This window comes from Theobroma umbraticum, unplaced genomic scaffold (genome assembly GCF_002168275.2).
Source record: "Theobroma umbraticum cultivar Fairchild unplaced genomic scaffold, ASM216827v3 scaffold_86.0, whole genome shotgun sequence".
NCBI classification, from domain to species: domain Eukaryota; kingdom Viridiplantae; phylum Streptophyta; class Magnoliopsida; order Malvales; family Malvaceae; genus Theobroma; species Theobroma umbraticum.
Window position 1 is genome coordinate 423757 of NW_018397263.1, and position 17648 is coordinate 441404.

General features: G+C 34.6%; 3 protein-coding genes across 3 annotated transcripts in view; 1 reads left to right on the forward strand and 2 right to left on the reverse strand.

The window, feature by feature from the left end:
• Positions 1–2508: 2508 nt before the first annotated feature.
• LOC110420202 (ARM repeat superfamily protein) lies at positions 2509–12257 on the forward strand. The gene is made up of 24 exons (XM_021433431.2): positions 2509–3035; positions 3144–3253; positions 3471–3543; positions 3787–3848; positions 3964–4105; positions 4455–4673; positions 4812–4878; positions 5450–5849; positions 6140–6287; positions 6415–6575; positions 6833–6932; positions 7580–7654; positions 7772–7906; positions 8349–8438; positions 8809–8991; positions 9079–9183; positions 9777–9935; positions 10327–10371; positions 10493–10714; positions 10969–11075; positions 11170–11226; positions 11328–11400; positions 11485–11736; positions 11957–12257. The coding sequence occupies exons 1-23, from the start codon at positions 2895–2897 to the stop codon at positions 11647–11649; spliced, it is 3039 nt and encodes a 1012-aa protein (XP_021289106.1). The 5' UTR covers positions 2509–2894; the 3' UTR covers positions 11650–11736; positions 11957–12257.
• A 539-nt stretch (positions 12258–12796) lies between these two features.
• LOC110420225 (ran-binding protein 1 homolog b-like) lies at positions 12797–15240 on the reverse strand. The gene is given in 6 exon segments (XM_021433460.2): positions 12797–13323; positions 14391–14516; positions 14645–14796; positions 14891–14960; positions 14963–14999; positions 15002–15240. Coding segments are annotated over 6 exon segments (675 nt in total). The 5' UTR covers positions 15056–15240; the 3' UTR covers positions 12797–13087.
• A 939-nt stretch (positions 15241–16179) lies between these two features.
• The window catches only part of LOC110420364 (metallopeptidase M24 family protein), a 3614-nt gene continuing 2145 nt past the window's right edge, over positions 16180–17648 (reverse strand). Inside the window, exons 6-10 of the mRNA XM_021433650.2 lie at positions 17185–17400; positions 16954–17090; positions 16778–16869; positions 16493–16672; positions 16180–16374 (exon numbers count right to left, since the gene is read on the reverse strand). Of these exons, the coding sequence (XP_021289325.1) occupies positions 16298–16374; positions 16493–16672; positions 16778–16869; positions 16954–17090; positions 17185–17400 (702 nt within the window). The 3' untranslated portion in view covers positions 16180–16297. The remainder of the gene's footprint in view (positions 16375–16492; positions 16673–16777; positions 16870–16953; positions 17091–17184; positions 17401–17648) is intronic.

Sequence of the window (17648 nt, forward strand, 5' to 3'; positions counted from 1 at the left end):
AAAACTTCCAGATCGTTCGTTCGGGGGTCCTAAGGCCGTTGGTACACGTGGCGTTTGCATGTGCTCCCACGAATTCTGACCAATAGCATTTAAGAACAGTCTTCCAACCCCAACCCAAACCCAAACGCATCGCCCAGCGCTGACGTGAACGTGTTTTTGTCTGTTTGGGCTTGTAGCGTTGGAAGCCTCTAACGTATAGTAACCCAATGACATCTGGATTTCTCGAGGCCCTAAACCATTAAAAATAATGAATGGAAAAAATTCATTCCAATAATAATAATTACAATAATTTTTCTTCTGGTTTTATGTTGTCGTCATAATCAGTTAAAAGGGTTTCCAAATGCTTACATTATTCAACTGAATTCATGTCAAAGACAAATACAAATAGAAAATTTTCGTAACAAAATCTTATGAACTATAGCCTATAGAAAGTAAGAGATGTAAAAAAACTATTTATTTTTATTTAATATTTTTTCATAATTTTACATTATATATTCAATTTTATATCATCAAAATTATTTTAAAAAAAAAACAATGAGTGGGGCATAAAGTGCAGAAGATTTTTATTTGGCAGCAAAATGGGAGGCTGCTTGGTCGAATTCTGCTCATGAGTAGTGTCCAGCTCGAACGTAGGATGTAATCAGGCATAGGGAGGAAAAGGTGGAATGGCATAGGGTTACTGGTTTCAACACAATCTGTATTCAATTTGACAAGATATGGAGTCTAGAGATCACTTATAGTTTACATGTGATTTTCTCACGTATGTATAATATTTCTATTGTCTATATTTTTTTATGTCTTGACAGAAATTATGTATATTTACGAGATTTATAATTTATATTATATATAATTTTATAAATGTCTTATATAATGTTTGTTTTTTAAAATTTACATGTCATTATTTCAAATCTTGTACACTAACACTATGTTGATAAGGCTATGAAATTTAAGCATTTAATTTCTTCAAAATTAAAAACCAATTCAACTAGGCCATACACATGCATTATCGAATTAAGTTATATGGTCACAAATCATACTGATACAAGTATAAACAAGTACTTCCTCCGAGGTACATTAGGATTTAGACATTAATACAAAATTTCAAATTTCATTATTGGAACATATGCTCAAACACAAAATTTTGAATATTTACTTGAAACATGGTTTATTTTTAAATTCGTGGATTTGGGAAGAAAATGTTTTTTTATACATTTCGTTTGGAAAGTACGAAAATGTTCTCAAAAATTTTGTTAGGATTTTCTCCTATTTAAAAAAAAGAAATACAAAAAATACAATATAATATTTGCAAATTATCAAAATTAACTCATTGATTCAAAAATTAACTAACATCTTCTAACATTGCAAGACAATTTCTAAAAATAGCTCTTTCATATTTTCCTTGACCCTCCCTTCGTTCAACCCTTCTCTCAAAAATTATTTTTCTCAATTTATTCAAATAATAAAATACTAATATTTTTAATTAAATATTATTTTTACTTTTTTATCTAAATTAATTTAAATTATCAAATGAAATAATAAAATAGTTAAAAATTACTCATTAATCACTATATTTACCAATTTTGAAGGAAGACAAGATAAAAATATTAATTTTTAGGACATGCTTGGTTTGGGGAATAGAATAATCATTCCTCCTCTATTCTCATTAGAAACAAAGCTGCATTTGATTCAATAAAATGATTATTCTTCAAAATACTAATTGCAAGAGAAGCTTGAATTTGATAATGACTATTCTTATTGTTAGAAATAAGAAAATAAGTTGATTAGAAAATATATCTTTTATAATTAAAAAAATATTTTATAAAAAATACTAAACTTATTTTTTTTCTCTCTCTTCCTCACTCCTTTTCTCTCTTAAGCACAAAAACACAAAATTTTTTACTTCATTTTCAAAACAAGGAAATGAAAATATTTAAATATTATTTAATATATTAATATTAGTTAACTATAATAAATATTATAAACAATATTATTAATATTATTATTTGAATATAATAAATGAATAAATATATTAGTTAATATTATTTAAATTAATGAAGAATACATTTTATCTTTAATATTAAATACTATTTAATTAATAATAAAATTTAATTATCTTCTAATGCAAATATATATTAAATTATAGTACAGATATGTTTGTATTTTTGTGAAAATATCTTTTAATTACAATAAAAGTATTTTGATTTTATTATTTAGAATATTTGTATCTTTTACCAAAATAAATTTTAATTTTAATAAAAAGTATTTTATCATTTACTCATTATTTCTTAATCATTCTATTCAACCAAATAATAAAATAAATAACAATAATAATTTCTATTATATTATATGTTTATAAATTAATCTATATAATTTTTTTTTTTTTTATTTTCATTTTATTTCTTTCAGTGAACCCAACATGCTGTAATCGAAGGTGGGTTGTCACTCCTTATTTCCTTTGCTTATATCGTGCGTAATAAGAAGGCCAGACGCACAATAAAGCGCCTAGATTATTTCATATCCTAGAGAAATTCCCCGGCTTTTTCCATTTTACTCTGCTTTGCTGCGAGTAGAAGAGAGAAGAAAGAGCTGAGTCCAGCGCAATAGCTGCCAAAAGCCCAAAAGAAGACCAAGAACTGCACCGCGATCACACTCTTGTCGCTCCCGTTTCCTCACCGGAACAAAATCCCCCCATCGTTTCCGGCTTCTCCGTTAAATAGAAAAGCTCAATAAGCAAGTCCGCCCAAAACCTCAACGTTTATGCTGATGTGAAGCCTCGCCGCACCGGAATCTTTTCTCGATATAAAGTTCGCGATTCACCGATCCAACTCGCTGACTCGGCTCAGCTTGTTCTCGTAGTTTAAAGATAAAAGAGGGCGATTTTGTTGGAGATATCGATGGCGCTCTCGGCTTCTGATTTGCCTGCCATTTACTCGTTGCTCGCCAACTCAATGAGCCAAGACGAGACCATTCGCAAACCAGCCGAAGCGGCTCTATCTCAATTCGAAAGCAGACCTGGTTTCTGCTCTTGCCTCATGGTATTTATTTATTATTATTCCGTGTTTATCTTATTTTGCATTTTCTGTACAATGCATTTGAGGTTTATACGCGTTTAATTTGCATTTTTTTTCTTTCTTTTATTTCAGGAAGTGATTACAGCGAAAGATTTAGCGTCTCAAGTGGATGTTCGATTAATGGCTTCTGTGTACTTCAAAAACAGTATTAATCGGTATTGGAGGAACAGGCGCGATTCCTCGTAAGATATACGCTATTTTTCCATGCATTTAATTCATATTTAAGTTCAAAGATGAGGATTAGCATTTCATTTCCAGTCTTCGGAAACTGCATTGCTTTCTTTAGTAGCAAATTGCTCTCTACAAGCTGATAAAGAGTGTTAGATTTGTTTTTCTTTATTTATTTCTTAAAATATGTATATATGTATGTCTCATTAGTAACCTGAAAATTGTATTCAGGGGGATAAGCAGCGAAGAGAAACTACATTTAAGACAAAAATTGTTATCGCACTTGAGAGAAGAGAATTATCAGGTGTTTCTCACATCTTTTTCTTATTTTTATTTGTAAAGAATTTTAAGCTTCTGTTCATTAACTTTGTTTTTAACTATAATGAGGAGGCAAGGACTTATACATAATAGGATCTGATTGGATTTTAGTTACTTACTAGTTCTACCTGGAATATGTTTCACATTGTGTCATAGTGGCTTGTAATTTTGTTTGAGTTTAGTAGTCTTTAATAAATTTCTATCTTTTGCATTTTTTTCCCCGATACAGATAGCTCAAATGCTGGCAGTGCTCATTTCCAAAATTGCTCGCTTTGATTATCCTAGGGAATGGTATATATCTTCACTTTTTAAACTCCTTAATATTCATTAATGTGTTTTTCCAATTCTTAAGCATTTCCTTCTGTAGCTGGTAATATTTACTGATTTGTTGGTGAATTGATTTTAGGGCAGAGCTGTTTTCTTTTCTCGCACAACAGCTTCAATCAGCCGATGTTCTTACCTCCCACAGGATTTTTATGATTCTCTTTAGAACTTTGAAGGAGTTATCCACAAAACGTCTTACTGCAGACCAAAGGAATTTTGCGGAGGTATGTTGTTACTGGAACATCTTCACTTTTATAAGCTTCCCCTAAATGAAAGTTGTCTTGATCCTGGCCATTTATCTAGCCCCTCTTAGGTAAGTGAAGGTGGATGCTAACAGACAGGTTGCTTAGCCTGGACAGCATCGGTTTGAAAGGCATCGTCATGCTAATGACTAATATATGCATTTAGAACAGCGATTGCTGGCTTTTACATCCTGGTTTATAAGCCATTTAAATCTGTGCTCCAGTGTTCTCGTATAAATCATAATTTATTCGTTTTAGGATCACATTCCTTGCGAATTACTGTTCTGTTCTATAGACCTGAGGAGTCTGACTTAGAAAACTTTTTGGGCAGATATCATCTCATTTATTTGAGTACTGCTGGCATCTTTGGCAGAGTGATGTACAAACAATATTACATGGTTTTTCTACAATCACTCAGAGCTATAATCCAAATGCTGTGGAGCAGCATCATGATGACCTTTATCTAACATGTGAGAGATGGTTGTTGTGTCTAAAGATAATATGTCAATTAGTGATTTCAGGGTTTCAAAGCGATGCAAAGTGTGTTCAGGTACTTATCAGTTCTTTCTCTTTCCATTTAGAACATTTTCAGGATTTTAGAGTCAATTACAGTTTCATTCTATTTTCTTGTTTTATTTTTTGGGCAGTTTAGAATGAGATTATATGATTTAAATTATTCATTTTGCAGGAAGTAAGACCAGTAAAAGAGGTTTCTCCTGTGCTTCTGAATGCTGTGCAATCATTTCTTCCGTACTGTAAGATAGCTTGTTCTTTTTGTAAATTTTGGTCCCATATATCAAAAAACAAGATTCATTTGAACCAAAAATAGGCAATAAGCATGTATAGTTAAAAGAGTTAACTTTTAATTTTAATTAATCAAAAACCAAGCAATCTTATTAATTTGCATACAAATTATTCAAAAGTTTTGCCCTGCTTTCTTTGATGCAAGACTCGTGCTCTTTCACACTTTGAGCATGTTGTTTTTAAAAACTTTGTTGCAGAATAGTGACCATTGTTATAATTAATGCGTATAAAATTAAATCAAGATTTTTTGGTGTGCTTTAATTTCTAAATATTTTTCTGTTTTCTTTTTCATAGAGAAGTAGGTAGAATGGGTTTCCTAGGTCTAAAACGGTAATCTATGTTATTCCATTCTAATTGTGGGAGGAATTTATATTTTTGCTTCTTGATCTTTATATTGGCAAAAAAAAAAAAAAAAGCTTCTGATCTTCTTGTTTTAAATAAAAAACTGAAGCCATCTCAAATGCTTGTTATTTTAGATTTTCTGTTGGATTAATTTATTTCTATGTGCTACCTTATTTACAGATACATCTTTTCAGAACGGACATCCTAAATTTTGGGACTTTATAAAGAGGGCATGTACTAAATTGATGAAGGTTCTAGTTGCAATTCAACAAAGGCATCCTTATTCATTTGGTGATAAATGTGTCCTTCAACCTGTCCTGAATTTCTGTTTAAATAAGATTACAGATCCTGAGCCAGACATATTGTCCTTTGAGAAATTCCTGATTAAGTGTATGGTAATGGTAAAAAGTGTATTGGAATGTAAAGAATATAAACCAAGTCTTACTGGACGGGTTATGGAGGAGAATGGTGTTACGCTAGAGCAGATGAAGAAAAACCTTTCTAATGCTGTTGCTGGTGTTTTGACTTCCCTTCTACCTAATGAAAGGATAATACTCTTATGCAATGTGTTAATAAGGAGGTAATTACCCTTTCACTGCTGCCTCTCTTTATCAGTTTGGCTTTGGCTTGTTGTACAGTATGGTGTTTCCCTTTCCACCCCCTTCTCAACTGAGGTGCAAGAAAGAGAAAAAATAATTTTGAGAACCATGGTTAAAATTAATGTAGTTAAATTATTTTTTCTCTGGGAATTAATTTTGTTTGTTTCTACATAAAAATTTTTGTTAGCAATGCACTCTGCATTTCGCTGGTCTTTTCCCTGCTTTTGAACAAATTGTTGCTCAAATTTTGTCCTAATTAGCATATCAACAGGTATTTTGTTCTAACTGCAAGTGATTTGGAGGAATGGTATGAGAACCCTGAGGCTTTTCATCATGAGCAGGATATGGTTCAGTGGACAGAGAAACTGCGGCCTTGTGCTGAGGCTTTATATATTGTATTGTTCGAAAACCATAGTCAAGTATGTGGTAATTTAGTACAGATTATTTAGTATGTTCTTGTGTTACTATCTCTTTCTGTCCTTTTTTCTTGTCAGATGTTTCATATAATTACATATATGCTTATTTGAGTTAATTCATTACATTTAGCTGCTAGCTCCTATTGTGGTGTCCGTCCTTCAAGAGGCAATGAATGGTTGTCCAACTTCGGTAACTGAAATTACCCCAGGATTACTTCTTAAAGACGCTGCCTATGGCGCTGCTGCATATGTATATTATGAGCTTTCAAATTACCTGAGCTTTAAAGATTGGTATGCCCATTCTCCAATATGCAACATTGGTGTCTAGGCACTTGATAATTTTGCTGCGTTTATACTCTCTCTGTACTTGGTGGTTTGGGGTGGTTTTCTTTTATTTCTTTATTGATAATTTATCCCTCAGTTCAGTTGTTAAGTTGTTAAAGAATTGCACTGATTGAAATAAATAGGTAGCTATTATCTTCTTATTTTTGAGTAGGTGGTATGATGAAAACATCTTTTGTTTTTTCCTGAACTATCTTGGATTGCAGGTTTAATGGTGCTTTATCCCTTGAACTCTCTAATGATCATCCAATTATGCGTATCATCCACCGGAAAGTTGCACTAATATTGGGACAATGGGTCTCTGAGGTAAGATAATACTCTTCTATAGGCCTTATCCATATCATCTCCTCGATTTCTTTCTTGTGAAGTGTATGTGTGTGTCCGTATGCATACCTCAGCAGTATGTTGAGGCTTCCATCCCTATAGCATCATGGTTACCAATAGCTCATATCAGAAACTAGTCCAATCCATATTGAATCTTGTGCACTGGCAAAATGCTGGTTGCTATTTTTTTTTTCTATCAGATGTAGTAGATTTCTGATTAAGTGTTGAAACTTCTGTCAATCATGGAAGAAACTAGGTGATACAGGACAGGTCATAATTCTAAAATCCTTTGGCACCTGATCCTGTGCCATTGGCTGCATCACAGAATATAGAGTAGATAAATTAAAGGCAGAGTGTAAATAAGTGCCACTAGGAATAGGCTCTGATCTGGTATGTGTTGGATGAGTGCCTTTACATGGACTTGTGTCCTTGCAAGAATTGGGGAATATGTTTTATCTTGTTGTAGTAGAAGAGTGGTGCATCTGGAGTCTGGAATCTGTAATGTAAATCTAATGCTGCATATCAGTTGTTATTCCTCCTTAATTTCAGAGGGGAATGTTGCTAATGTATTCTGGTCGCAACAGGAAATTAGTCATAATGATTGTTTTCTAACATTTGCATTCCTGCAGATCAAGAACGATACAAAAAGAGCTGTATACTGTGCCTTGATACGGCTGTTACAGGACAAAGACCTATCTGTGAGGGTATGTTCCATAAGTTGCATCATGTCTCCCTGCTTGTTTCTCTGTCCCTTCATAATAATATATTCCTGATGGTTACTTTACTTTGCTCAATCACTAAGTTGTATGTTGTTGTTTTAGCTGGCCGCCTGCCGATCATTGTGTTTACATGTTGAAGATGCAAACTTTTCAGAGCAAGATTTTTCTGATCTACTTCCTGTTTGTTGGGGTTCATGTTTTAATTTGGTCAAAGAAGTTCAAGAGTTTGATTCAAAGGTAAATTCTACTGTTGATTGTTATTGATGTTCACTGCTTGCTTAGGTGTTCTTTCTCCCCTTTCTTCTTTCTTGGTATTGTGATTTATGTATCTTATTGGATTGCAGAAAATTCTGGAATCTATAGTCCAAGCTTTAGAAATTCTTTCATGCATGTACTGCTTCTGATGATAAAGTTGAACCAATGGTGAATGTTTCTTGAAAATTTTTGTATTGATGTGCTTTGCCCATTCCTACGTAAGATCATAAATGATTGCTGTAGATTCACATTAATAGATTTAGGTTAGCAAATCAGAAATGCAAATTCTGGTTTTGGGATAGTTTGTGTCTAGATTTACATCCTAGTCTTTGTGTATGTTTGTATGTGTGCATGCACACCTATATGCATCTATGTATATTCCTGACATTCAACTCAAATGCTGCTGCTTTTTTCATCATTTCAGGTCCAGGTTTTAAATCTGATCTCTGTTCTTCTTGGCCATGTCAATGAAGTCATCCCATATGCAAACAACTTGATGCAGTTTTTCCAGATGGTACTGTTGTCACTGCTTTACTTTCTTATCTGAAAGTTTGACTTTTACTTTGATGTGCTTGATTGTTTATAATATAAGTATCAAGGAGTCTTTAGCAGGGAACCATTTTACCAAATCAGCTAATTACCAATATTAGAAATTGCTGTTGTTAAAAGAATTTTGCTGTCACGCAAGATTAAGTGCAATTAACTTTTTATGAGAAGTTTGTGTCCTAGTCAATAGTTGACTACAACAATCGAATGGACAAGTTGGAATGTCTAGAAAAATTTGAGTCTAAATGGGTTAATTAACTTGGCTAGACATGTAGTAGACTGTCCTTATCAGGTGCATTTATTCTTTTTAATTTCCTTTAACCTCTCAATATGAATAGGTCTGGGAGGAATCTTCTGGTGAAAGCCTTCTACAGATACAGCTTCTTATTGCTTTGCGGAACTTTGTCGTTGCGCTTGGATATCAATCACCTAGTTGCTACAGCATGCTCCTGCCTATTCTTCAAAAGGGGATTGATATAAATAGTCCCGATGAACTCAATCTTCTGGAGGATAGCATGCTGGTTAGACTACTGCCCAAATATTTGGTTATTTATCCGGATGCCTTTACCCATAAACATAGTGTGCTAAATGTTATCGTATTCCCGCAGTTGTGGGAAGCTACACTTTCTCATGCCCCTGCAATGGTGCCTCAACTCTTAGCATATTTCCCATGTCTGGTGGAAATATTGGAAAGAAGTTTCGACCAATTGCAGGTTAGACTTCTTGAATTAGTGACCCATATATTTTGTTTTGTGGTCTATCTATTGCTGCACTCTCTTGTAGGTCCTTCGCTGTTAGAAGAAAAGAAATTCTTTCATATACTTATTACAACATTATGAGTATTTTCCTTTATACATTGGAAGGCTATGAATATTTAGTTGGCCACATAAGGGAGAACAACAACAGGTACGGGAGGTCCATAGGAACTGAAAAGTTGGAGAGTTGATTGTAGTTGTAGATGGGCCATAAGCTCTGCAGTGGATACTTTGTGCAATAGTAAATATTTAGACCAAGCAGGATGTGATGGGCAACAGAAGGCATGACATAGTACACTATTACTTTGTGACTATATCTGTCCTTGTTAGGTCAGTGCTTTATTCCCCCTTTTGTAGTGATTCATCAAGAAAGTAGGATTGTAATAGCAACTTTAAAAAAGTTGGGTGTCAATGGTCTTGGATTGTCTACCTATTTGCGCTCTGTGCTTTCGACTTTCCTTGTTCAGTCTTATAAATCATTGCTTGCAGCTCCTACCCCTTTTATCTCCCCTACTATTTTGTATCTTATGTTGATGTGAATATGCTTACAGGTTGCTGTCAATATTACTGAAGCTTACATTATTTTGGGTGGAAGGGAATTTCTTAGCACGCATGCTTCCAGTGTGGCTAAACTTCTAGATCTCATTGTTGGAAGTGTCAATGACAGAGGGCTGCTTGGAACTTTTCCTGTCATTGACATTTTAATACAGGTATTATACCGTGAACTCTCAGGGCAGTTGACATCATACGAAATAGGCTGAATTTTGAAGAAGCTAGTAGTAGTGTGTGAATATTTATTTATATTTTTTTGCCACAAATGATATCAATGGTTGAAGATTTAATACTGAATACAAAAATGACCAGAAGCATATCATTGTGTTTGTCAGCTTTCAGCTTCTTTATAAAAGGTTGTCATTGTGTCCTTATGTTGGAGATGTTTGCTGGCCATCACTACTTAGTGCCATGCCTAGAACCATAAATGTCATCAATGTCATTATTTATTGAAAATACATCCTGTAATGTGAAATCTTTGATGTTAAAAGACCTACTTTCATCTCAACTATTTTGACAAACCATTGACATCTTGTTGCTATTTTGTAGTGTTTCCCCATGGATGTGCCCCCATTAATCAGCAGTACTTTACAAGTAAGCGTGGTTCTTTACCTGCAGAGATTTTTTATCATTCATGTTCTCAGTTATATTTGCCATTACATATGCCTGTTCATGACATTTCATTCAACTGTTATGCCTTGTTCAATGTTGGTAGAAACTTCTTGTTATTTGCTTGAGCGGAAAAGATGATACTGATCCTTCAAAGACAGCTGTTAAAGCATCTTCAGCTGCTATACTAGCAAGGATTTTGGTGATGAATACCAACTATCTTGCACAATTAACAGCAGAACCTTCTCTTTCGTCACTACTGCAACGGACTGGTGTCAATATTGAAGAAAATATTCTTCTTTGTCTGGTTGATGTATGGCTTGACAAGGTTAGTAGAACATATTTCCCTATGAAGGAGACAATGAAGGATAGTCTAAGTTCTGTTGTCTGTTAGTGTTCTGAACTGTTTGAAATGATGTTTTGACTCAAGAAGAAAAGGAAAACCCTGACGTTTTGACCATCTAGAGGTTTAATGCTTTCTGTTAGGATTGTGAATTATCTAACTAGAGTCTGCCCCATTCGTTGGCAGGCTTCTTCAAGTTAATTCTTGCTTTTCTCCGTTAACTTTGCATCTTTGTACAGGTAGACAATGTCTCTTCACCCCAGAAGAAAATATTTGGCCTAGCACTTTCCATAATATTGACTTTAAGGCTGCCTCAAGTTCTAGACAAACTTGATCAGATATTAAGGTAGAAGCTCAATCTTGATTTTGATGCATATCTGCAACCGAACTTTGGATGGCATCTAATATGTGAAATGATGATTAAACTTTTATTCCTTCAGTGTCTGCACTAGTGTAATTTTGGGAGGGACTGATGACTTAACTGAGGAAGAGTCAAGGTTATATACTCAGATCCTTTGTATTATCACTTTTGATTGGTGATGATTACATCAGTGATTCGTAACTAATTTTATTCTTAATTTTTGCTAATAAATTGCAGTGGTGATAACATGAGCTCTAGCAGGTGTCATGGCGAGGGTTCACTTCCCAGTAAGGAGTTAAGGAGAAGACAGGTTAGCATTCTTTAGTTAAATCATTCAACAAATTCTGATACATTTATTTATTTGGTTGTGATGGATTGGTTTGCCACCATTCAGATCAAGTTCTCGGACCCTATCAACCAGTTGTCATTGGAAAACTCAGTGAGAGACAATCTTCAAACTTGTGCTGCCCTTCATGGGGAACCGTTGTTTAATTCTGCCATTGGTAGGATGCATCCTTCAGCTTTTGCACAATTGAAGCAGGCGCTGAAGATGCCATAGGCAGCCTGGACATTCCATTTATCAAATGATGTCTCCTTTTACCGGGCGATTATCATTATTTTTCCAAAAATTGGGAAGATCATTTAGGTAAGATTTTTCGATCTTAAATACCCCTGCACTTAGCTATCCTCTTTTATCGTTGCATTCAATTCCTTCAAACGTTACCAACCAATTCTTTCTGGGAAGTTTCTTCAGTTCAAGTAAAATCTTTTTGAACCATTTAACATTCGAACACGATGCCGTCTTATCTCCCTCTCTCATTTACACGGTAGCATCTAATAATACGTTTTTGTTTCTCCAATTCCAGGTGACATTCATACTTTTTTTCTTGAGCTGGTTTGGATTGGTTTCTACATTCTTTATATTTGGTTTCATGGTTGCTTTGGCTGGGTGTCGATTTTATTCATAAGTTAATTTTTGGTGTATATGCCACATGGGCAACAGGCAAACATTGTATATAGCTTGCTGGTCCCTTGCCTGCCTCCGTATTTAAAGCACAAGGGTCGGCGAATTGAGTTCATGGTATGCCATTTACTCGCGAGTGCAATGGAAAAAATTTTACAGTTGAAGAAAAAATAAAATAAAATGTGGAGATATTTCTTACTTCATGGCGGATATGCCTAAGCCTTTACCAGTTTTTTAGGCCTCAACGTCAATGACTTCAAATTTCATAGTACTTTTTTTAAAATTAAAATGTAGCTAGGATTTGAATATATATATAGACAATAAACTGCCAATATAAAATATTTATATATTATCATTTAATTATAAAATATTACTTTATAAATGGTATAAAAATATTTTTTAAAATTATGAATTTTTTTTTTGAAGATTTTCAATTGTTAAATTTATATAACTATGGGTAATAATATTTTATTTATTGGTAACATATAAAATTCATTTACAAATAATGCATGAAATATAAATTTAATTAAAAATATTTATGAATTTAATATTTGTTGTAAGGAAGGAATTTTAAATTATTTGATACACCAAGAAGTAATCTTTTTCGTGTCCGTAAACTTACATCAAATTTCTTTATATACATTGCAAATAAAATCCTCTTAATCGAAATATTCTTAATATTTGAATTAATTGGTAATTAAATGCCACTTAAGGAGGCAAAATATCAAAAGTGGGAACGAACTTCATAAAAAGCATTGATTAGTAAAACTTCCAACAGCATTTTACCCTTCAAACCAAATGAACTAACCATAACATCAAAAGACCGATAGAACCGTCTATTACAATCCCATATAAGGCAAAGTAAAAACAAAGCTTCCCCATCCCAACAGGTCCCAACGTAATTTTGATAGTTTTGCAAACATTTAATCTCTCCAACCTGTGGAAAAAATTTATCATCTCCCTAACCACTCAAAATCCAATGTATACGATAAACTTCATCTGGTATTAGATGCTCTGTTTTTTTTTTTAGGCTTTATGCTTTTGAAGCCGGCTCATCTTCCGTCTTTGCTTTGTCTTCTGTGGCGGCTGCGGCTTCTTCCTTATCCTCGGAGGCAGCAACTTTTTCTTCTTGTTCTTTTCCGTCGGTTTTACTCTCTTCCACGCTTAACTTCTCGAGGAGGCCGGCTGTATCTGTGGCATCTTTGTTTTCCTCTTTCTTTCCCTGACTTTCAGCAACCTCTTGAACCATCTCCATGAAGGACTTGCAATCTGAACATAGATGAATATGTCAATCAAGCTTACAAAGCCGTACACTAAAACTTGGTACATATTTACAATGGCACGCATATACACATCCGATCATATGCCGAAATTGTTACAGAGTAGCATATTATTGAACAGATTTGATCAGAAAGATGTTGGAGCTCAGAAGTGGACATCCGTTAAAAGTATCCCTTGTAGTCTGCTATAAGCTGCAGATAATTCAACCCTCCAAACACCCATAAAACAGGCACACTCACACATTGCACTGGTAATTTGTTCAACTTATTTACCATTTCTTTAGTTTGTTTAGCATAAGATACCTAAGCACTGGTAATTATATTTGCAGTAATACGCTGGTCTTATACTTAAGGTTTCTTAGGTAAGGTTAGATCTGGCTTATCAAGCTTTCATGTGCACATTTTCCAATACAAAACTATAGTATTCTTTATATTTTCCAATTTGAGGCACCTAACCCTTTCAAGTATCAAGAGAAGCAAGCAGAAAGCTTATCAGTTAGGTAAATAAAAGCATAAAACTTGTTTTCACTAGTTTGCATCATTTAAGGCATGCTTTCTTCGCACACCCACAAGACTTCAGAGCAATTTCTTATGCACAAGTCAGATTGCCATCTGCAATCCAACAAGCATTTGAATAGCCCAAAATAAAACCTCTTAGTATAATTTTAACTGTTAGTAAACTCAACCATTACCAAAAAGAATGTCAGTCCTAGCGTAAACGATGGATACTAGGCGCTGTGCGTATCGACCCGTGCAGTGCTGTAGCTAACGCGTTAAGTATCCCGCCTGGGGAGATGGAGCTTTACGATGCCGCATCGCAAGACACTCAAAATCAAATATCGAAACATACTAAAACAATGCTGTTATAAACTAGATACATAAATCCTATCCCTCATTTGATTTCTACAAGATTTAATCTACGTACTAAAACAATAAGAGTCCGAATAAGAGTTCATCTCAGCAGCATTGTTTGTTAGTGTTAGTGTTAGTAATAGTAATACTAAATATAATGCAACATAAAAATGTAGATAACTCAATGAAATTAAAAATGCTCACTCTCAACAGAAGCAAATCGAATGCAGAACATCTCCTCTTTCAATTCCCCATCTGCGAAATCAGTTGCGTGCCAAACGCATGATTTATCGTTTCCAGCATGTTCTTGCACAGTCATTGTGGGAAGAACTGCAACCATTAACAGTCACCAAAATTACCGCACACAGAATGATGCTACTAGAATCAACTTCAACTAAGCTAATTATTTTTAAAATCAGGGGGATTAGTAAGAAAAATATAGTGAGAAGAAAACAGACCAAGATGATTTGCACAGATCTTGAGGGTCTTGGATTGGCGCATGACGAGGCGAACTTTGCCACTGACTTTGTGCTTCAATAGCTTCACATTACCAACTCCTCTCTCCTTCCACTGATTCCCTTCCTTATCGAACCGATAAAGCTTCGCCTTCCTGTATCAAAATCATTTTTGTAACCAATCACCAAAGAAAAAAAATCGAAGGAAAAAGAAGTTCGGAAAACAGTAGAGAAATCGAAATTGCGCACAGATCGAGAATCGGATCTTCATCTTCTTCGCCAGTAGAGACGGCAACTTCCTCTAGCTTGACGATTGGACGACTTGAGCTCCGGTGTCTTCATCGTCGGCGGCGGGAGCGTCTCTTCGTCTTCTCTGTTGCGCTCCTCTGGATCCGTTTTAGCAGTGCTAGCCATTTTTTGTTTGCTTGCCGCCGCTGCTGCTGCTGCTGCTGCTTAAGCTTTCGACAGAGAGAAAATGAAAAAAAAAAATCAAAGACAAAAGAGCGAAGCGAAACTCAACTACACATTGTATGAGAGAGAGAAGAGAGGAGTGTTCTTTTTCCTTTTTTTTTCCTGTTCTAATTTCTTTTTGGTTTATTAAATTTAGGGCTTGGGTGGCGGGGGCTATAACGGGGGCAGAAAGGGAAAGGCATTTGGAAGTAGGGGATGTGGGGTCATGCCAAGTGGGACCCATGGACACAGCTGTCGCTTTCACATGGCAGGTTCTGCTTGCGCGTGACAGGTGTAAAGATTTTTTTCTTTTATGTTATTCTACTTGCCTATCATTATTTTCCCAACTACAGCCCTGTTTGGCTGTCCAATCGCATCATCTTCACCCTTTTTCTTCATTATATATATATATATATATATATATATATATATAGACATATAAAAGAATGAAATTAATCTTCACTTTATTTAATTTTTTTATCATTTTTAGGCAATTAAATCATCATTTTGTGAGTATAAAAAAATTAATAAATAAAATTCAATTTATAAAACAAAATGATATTATTTTAATATTTAAATTAACAAAATAATTTTAAAATAACAACAATTCACTATCCCACGAAAATCATTGTGTGAAGTAATGCTACTCAATTTTGCCTCTCCCTTCTTCTTTATACTCGAAATCAAGAACATTGTCATACTTCCCTTCTACGAAACCAAGCAAAAAGTTAAGCGAAGATATCTTTCTCAATCAACGCAGCGAACGTTACCCACTACCAAAGAAATTGAAAGTTTTGTATGGCGCATTGATTACATCATGACCTTTATTATCACTCTTATTTCCAGCTAAATTAACATTTTTAAACCAAATTATATTTTGGAAAATAAAAATTTCTGATTAAACAGCAGAGCGTTAGATAGCCTATGGAATTAATCCATGCGTATTTTCAAAGAGCTTCAACAACAACCATGTTCAACCAAAGACATGCCAATGTAAGTTATTGACTTTGGCTTTACTCAGTTGTCAACAAAAGCATATATGGGGCGTAAGACACAAAGGGGAGGTGTGATTGCAAGAGAAAACCCAATTAGGAGGATCAATGTCTGATACTATATTAAATTTTAACTCATAACCAACCAGATACAAGTGAACAAGAGTACCAAAATTGAAAAATAAGGAGAGAATGGAACAAAGAGAATGTTTTCTTAAGTCGTTGCACCATTTGTTGCTTCATCCATAGGCTCCGCTTCCGCTGATTCCTCAGCTTTATCACCCTTCTTACCTGCAACACATATGCACTTATGTTTACTACATAACCCTCAAAAATATGCTTCCAGTGTTCCAAGATAATTGCTGTGGTAATCTTAGACTATTTAGATTATCCTCTCTGTAAATCATACCTTTCTTCTTCTTCCCACCACCTTTCTTCTTTGTCTTTGTACCCAAAGCTAACCAGGCCTTGATTTCAGGATCATCTATTGTCTTGGTTGGCTGCAGCTCCTGCAGAGGATGGGATGTCATCCTATCCGATCCGTTAGGCATTAGCAACACGGTGAATTTGATATGAGCAACATAATCACCTGCAGAATTATAGTCCAGAATGATTAAACAGGCTCAATGCGACAAACATTACAGGGTAATATCTCATATCATGATTAAAAAAGATTTCAGTAATGAGTTCTTACCAGGCTTCTCATGAAGAACAGGATATGGCTGCAAGAGATCATGGTTCACACATTCAACTAAACCTAGACGAGCTCTTTTCTCTTCCAAAGCCCTGTTTGAAGAAAATCCACATGAATTGTAAAACACAAGGAAGTACCACCAATGCGTACATAACAAATGCAAAACAATCACAGACCGTGCAGTGAATGGCAGGATGGGAAATTTCTGATTTATTTCACTGAAAATAAATCTAGAGGTCTTCATCTTTAAATGATAATTCTTGTCAACAGCTCTCTTATAAATAGTTGTCTGCTTCTCATCCAACAGCTTCGGCTGCAAATCACACACAGGGAAACCTTAAGGGCGAATTAACATGACATAAGCATAGAGACAGCAGCAGAGTTAAAAGACAAGAAAAGACTATTACCTTCCCTTCACCAGTGCTTGCGACAATATCTACTGCATAAACTTCATTTTCCTCAAACTCTGCATCATCAACTCTTGTGTCTGGATTGGAGACGCTTAATATGACTTTGTTTCCATCTATCACAAACTGCTTTAGTTGATGGCTAAGAACACCTTCAACAATTTTGCAGTCGTAAGCAGCAGCTACCTTCTGAATTGCATCTGTGACATCTTTATTCTGCCATTAAAACAATGATGAAAAATTTAGTACAATCAAGATGATCAATTAAATGAGTTGCGATGCATGTTTTAAAGCATATAAGTACATACAAAACAAGCCAGACAGCAGTCTGTTCAAAAAAGGGAAAATGTAAAAAAACATCTTCCCTGTCAGAGTAACTATGACAAAAGCCTCACTTGGATGTTGGTCCATAGCTTTTGAAACCTATTCATCATATAGGGAAACTAGGATCTAAGGACATTCTG